Source organism: Haliotis asinina, chromosome 14 (assembly GCF_037392515.1).
Source record: "Haliotis asinina isolate JCU_RB_2024 chromosome 14, JCU_Hal_asi_v2, whole genome shotgun sequence".
In the NCBI taxonomy this organism is placed as follows: Eukaryota; Metazoa; Mollusca; class Gastropoda; order Lepetellida; family Haliotidae; genus Haliotis; species Haliotis asinina.
Genome location: NC_090293.1, coordinates 52705644 through 52711126, shown reverse-complemented (window position 1 = coordinate 52711126; position 5483 = coordinate 52705644). Strand labels below are relative to the sequence as shown.

The 5483-nt window shown below is 40.8% G+C and overlaps 1 protein-coding gene across 1 annotated transcript; it reads left to right on the top strand.

The window, feature by feature from the left end:
- Nucleotides 1–644: 644 nt before the first annotated feature.
- Nucleotides 645–1687, top strand: LOC137261633 (ankyrin repeat domain-containing protein 9-like). The gene has a single exon (XM_067799411.1). It carries the CDS (start codon nt 645–647, stop codon nt 1425–1427), a length of 783 nt encoding a protein of 260 aa, XP_067655512.1. The 3' UTR covers nt 1428–1687.
- Nucleotides 1688–5483: the final 3796 nt, after the last annotated feature.

Below are 5483 nucleotides of genomic sequence, written 5' to 3'. Positions count from 1 at the left end.
CACAACCCTAGTTCAGTACGCGGTGAATCACGGGGACAGTAATGTTGCCAATCCGACATTGATCCCGCTAATTTGAATATCCAACTGCCTTATTTGGTATCAACTGAGTTCACAAGATTGTCGTTTTACACGTATGATATAAATACGAGGAAATAAGTCAGACGAAAGGCAATAATTTCCCAGGTGTTTATTGTACAATTAGTTTTCATGTTTTGATGAGACTATTTGCTTTGACTATTTATTTATTTTAATTGATTATCACCATGGTTGTCAATGTTTGTTGATATTTTTTCACGAAGAATACTTTCGTCCTTGTCTGTGGTCAATTATTTATCAGAATTGAAATATAAAACCAAGTCACGATGTGTTCCAGTAGCTGGCTCTGGGATCGGTTATAATCAGTTGTAAAAGCTTACAGTAGCCAGCGTGTAAATGCTAAACCAATCAAAGCCAAGTTCTCTGTGACGTCACAGTCAAGTATCGATTCCTTTGGCCACAAATGGCCAGCTTAGTCTATTTATAGTCTGACACGTGATCAGACGTGTTGTGTTTACTGTTGGAGAGGACAAATCTTCTGTACGGGATATTTGTTTTCTGGATATAACCTCTTACACTGGGAAAAGGGGTAAGATTACGGACACGCGATGTTAAAATATATTAGCGCAATAAGGAATGGATCTTCTGTTGAAGAAATCGAGCGATATCGACTGAGGAGCGATCCTGTTACTACAGACAGGGGAGGGGACATACTGTACCCTCCACTGGAAGCGCTTCGTTTTGCCGTAATGTACAGTCACCTGGATTACGCACGATATATTATGCGAACATTTGGAGAAGAAGTCATGCGAGTGAGTCTGTGCTGTCCTCTTCTGTTATTAACCGTCAGACTTAACGATGAAGCAATGCTGAAACTGCTTTGCGAGGAGAGCCGGTTAATCGGTGCTAAAGCAAACATAAATTATGTGAACGCCAGAGGTTGTGAACTTATGGAGAACGGAAAGACAGCGCTTCATACTGCAGCTGAGCTGGGATATGTTAATTGTACGAAGATATTACTACAACATGGAGCCAATCCAAATCTGAGAGATTCAACTCTCATGACTCCTTTGGAGAAATCCTGCCGAAAATACCGTGCAACACTCAACAACCTCAGGTGTTGTGTTGAACTGCTCAAGTGTGAAAGACAGGTTCAACACAAGTTACTTCCCTTTCTCGTAACTCTTCACGACCGAGTTCATGTTGACGGTTTGTGTGATGTGTGTGAACATGTGCCATCTTCGGTCGAACCCAGCAGTTTAGAGCACCTTAGCAAATGCAGTATACGTATGGCGATGGGAATACACCTTCCACACGTTGTTAAAAAATTACCTGTGCCATTAACCGTCCGTAAATCTATATCGTTGCAAGACAACGAGGATTGTACATAGCATGTATGTTACGATCAGGTGGCTGATCAATCACGCGGTTATGTGTAATGTCAGTGATCTTCTAATATATTTATGGCACGTCCCTTAGGGAAATATTGTCCACATTATTCATGTATTTATCGCTCAAAAGCGCCTGGGTCGTATTTATGATTGTTTAATTTATGTGTTTAATTGTTTTCAGGGATTTTCAGGGATGGGTGGTGTCCCCACAGAATATAGGGGGTCAGCTGTTTTGTACAGATATTTTGGTGGGGGGCAGCTATTTTGTACATGAACAAAAGCTGTTAATATCACCCTTGATACGCGGGGGCTTGGGTGGGGTGGGGTGCTGGTCATGTGTTTTGTACATAGAATGCGGGGGAGGGGGAGGGGGGAGGCTATTCGTTTTGTCCCACGTATTGGAAGGGGGGGGGTGGGGTGGGGGAGCCAGCCAGTTTTGTACATAAAAAATATAAAAATCCCCACCCCCACCCCTAGTGATAAACTATGAACGGTCCCTATTTACGCACTTTTACCCTTCTACAGTTCTACTGAATACGTTAGATGTTGTATCACGCTTTCTTCGAAGGAAGACTTATGTCATAAATCATAATTCTCACAACCGTTCTTACTGATCATGAAGATTCATTTTTAGTTTCATTTTATCTCTAACCGCCCTCTTATACGTGATCTATTCATCATGTTATCGCAGACTAAATTTTAAATTTCATTTCGATTTTAATTATTTAAAACAGGATTATGAGAACTTGTTATCTGTTATTAATTTTATTATATCTATTATCTTAAAACATTTCGCTCTATACAAGCTTGCGGCATCTGTGATGAGTGAATGCATATATGTGTCTTTGTTGTTGATTGGGAATGGAGTTTTCTCTTAGTATGGAGATATACAATGTGTACATGAATAAAACAATAATATATAAACTGGTGTTCAGTTTATTCCATATTTGAAGCTCAAATCTGTGGGATTTTAACTAAAAAGGTATACTGTGGGCATTCAATGCTTAGCGGACATGCTGAATTTACCACCGCTAGAGTAGTGTTCCACTGATACCAAGTAAATTACTACCCCAGAGAATTTCACCTGTGTGGAGACCCTCTCAAACCGTTGTTTGTTTAAGCTTAACGTCGCTCTAAGCCAGGTAATGAAAGCGATCTGTGAATACTCCAGTGGTCAATATCATGAGCATTGATCTTCGCAGCTGGGAAGCCATCATATGTGTTAACCAAGTCAGCGAGTCTGACCACCCGATCCCGTTAGTCTCCTTTTACAAGCATGGGTTGCTGAGAGTCAGTTCACGGTACGCCACAGAACACTGTCGTTTACTCCAAGATTCCGAGCCGTTTAACACCAGGGGCTGTCGCGTGCGTGCGTGCATGCATGTGGTGCACAGTTCATTTTCAACCGACAATCTCCACGAATTTCACTGTTGTTAGATGAACCTCCAGTCGCCCCCGCCTCCCTTCCCTGTGCAGTACTGAAACCATACTCCCTCCCCAGATTTCAGGAGGGCTTATGTTAATCTCATCAAGGCTACTGGTAATTAACACAATGCTGCAATCGCCCTCTGACTCAATCACCAACTGCCCTAATTACAATGAGAAGTTATAATTCACAAGGTACTTATTGCGTAAGGGCTGGACGATGTTGAAATGGACCTGGTCCCTCTGGCCATGCTGTCATCTGTACATTGTGTTAAGTGTGATTGAATGAGTTTTGCTCACTGCTTAATTATTTGTAGTAATGTATCATTGTTGAAAATGAAACAAGGATATTATTTTTATCCCGGAAGTAGACTTAGCCCCAAAGAAAAGAGGCCCAATGGTTCTGTTCCGGACATATCTGCGTGATTTCTCTGACTTCAATACCAAAACCAACCCTGGATTCGATTCTCCATACGGGCGCAGTGTGTGAAGCCCATTTTTGGTGTTCCACCTTGATATTGCTGAAATACTGCTGATAGCGGCATGTAACCAAACTCATTCTTCCGGTCAGCCCCTGCAGTAATGCTGTATCCTCAAAATAATCAAATTTAGATTTATCCCTTGTCAATGTAAATGTTGCTGCTTGTAACTATGAAAACTATATTTTCAACGTTAACAAAGTTCGGTCGGTTTACATTCATATTCTTAAACGGCGCTTAGCAGTGCGTGGGTGTCACATATAACTAATTACAGCTCAGTGAAAAGATAGCTCATATCTTTGTTTATTCACTGTCTTTTAAAACGGATTCACTTCCCAGGATGAACACAGAGAGACTTCAACTGTTGTACCACGTAGCATGGGTCACTGTGACCTGAAGGTTGTACAGAAGGGAACACTCTTATTCTCGTTGACGAACACACAACCATTTAAAGGATCTCTGAACTGAAAGAAACGGGGATGCACACTTCATTTTCACCTGAGTTTCAATGGTAATCAGTGTATGAAATAGAGTCTGCCCGGCGGGGCCGCTGTTTGCTAGTTACATGGCGGGCTTACAACTTTATTTTATAGCCAGCCCTGTGGGCCAATACATTTTCCAAAGGTATGCGTTTGACCATGTCATTGACTACGGGAAATATTTTGAAAATAATTTACAAATGTTGTAGCTAGACAATGTCTGTTTAGTTCATGATCAATCAAAGCATAACTTCCACAGATCAGCCTAGTCATTTATCTAACACTAAATCTGATTGGTCTAGAGAATGCTTTCTGATAGTATGTAACAATCACACATCAGTTCATTAATTACTCTCTCTTTCTTTCTTTCTTTCTTCTGGATCTGATAAATCCCAATACCAGGGTTGTGTATTACTTCGGGAGACGACCCATCCGTTTCAAGAACCTTGTACACTCTACTAGTTACAAGGTAAATAACAACACGCACCTGCTTACTGATGAGCGACCACACATATATTCATAGTACGGCTCTCGAGCTCTTTTCATGCGTGCAGATACCATTTAATAGGTGATCACATCGTCACTGATGCTTATCTGTCACATCTCTGCAAGGTAAACGAAAGCATTCACCCGTTTTGGGTGGAGGTAAACAGAAACACAAGAACTGATTTTTCGATGACGATGTTTGTGAGGGTGTTAAATTTACGTTTAGAACCCTAAGGAGTGAGTGAGTTTGGTTTTACACCACTTTTAGCAGTTCTGAAGCAATATCACAACCGGGGACACCAGAAACACATTGTACCCATGTGGGGAATCAAACCCAAGTCTTCAGCGTGATGAACTGAAGCTTTAGCCATTAGGCTAGTATAGGGCACTCCACCTCCCCGGGAACCTTTAAGGGCCAGTACGTCGACTGGTCTGAGGTTTTGTTTACAAGATGCGCCTATGCTGTGTTTCGGCGATTATTTACAACGGAGTAACGTCTGGGCAGTTATTTTCTTGTTACATACACTAATTAGGTATCAAATTTCTTCCAGTCTATATATTTGCCAAGATACGTACAGAGGTGATATATACTTCATATGAAGTCTTTGTATTTTCTCATACACATCTTGTTGTATACCAGCAATTCACAATAACAACGTGTGCTTGTGCCTCTGAGTCATACGTCACAGACAGAATCTCCTGAGAATGGATGATACAAGCAGCTATTTCGGGTTCGAGGCGTCATCGTGCAATTTCTCCTATTAGTCTCTGCTAATACGTTAGATATGACACACATACCTACAGGCTATACTTTTGCACTTGAACGTACACGCTCTGTCGGTTCTCCATATATGGACACGCGTTGCATAATTCCTTATCAGACACAATTTGTATACCCTTATACAGTCTAAGTTCTATTCAGTCTTTACTATGAATGAATACACACAATAAGAACATTAAAAATCGATAACAAGGCAATTCAGTGTTAATACAAAAATATACATTCTTATATGGGTCGTCTAAAGGTATAATAGTTTTATAGCTTTATCTACTGACGCCGGTATATGGTCGCTGATCTGCAAATTAACATCATCGTGTGGTCATAAGTGTACAAAAGAGAAACAGAAACTGATGTCAGCATAAAACTATTTTGTGTGTATATAAACTAACTGTAGCATTATTGAAAC

Coding starts and splice junctions, on each gene's coding strand:
- LOC137261633 (XM_067799411.1), top strand. CDS start 645: ATGTTAAAATATATTAGCGCAATAAGGAATGGATCTTCTGTTGAAGAA.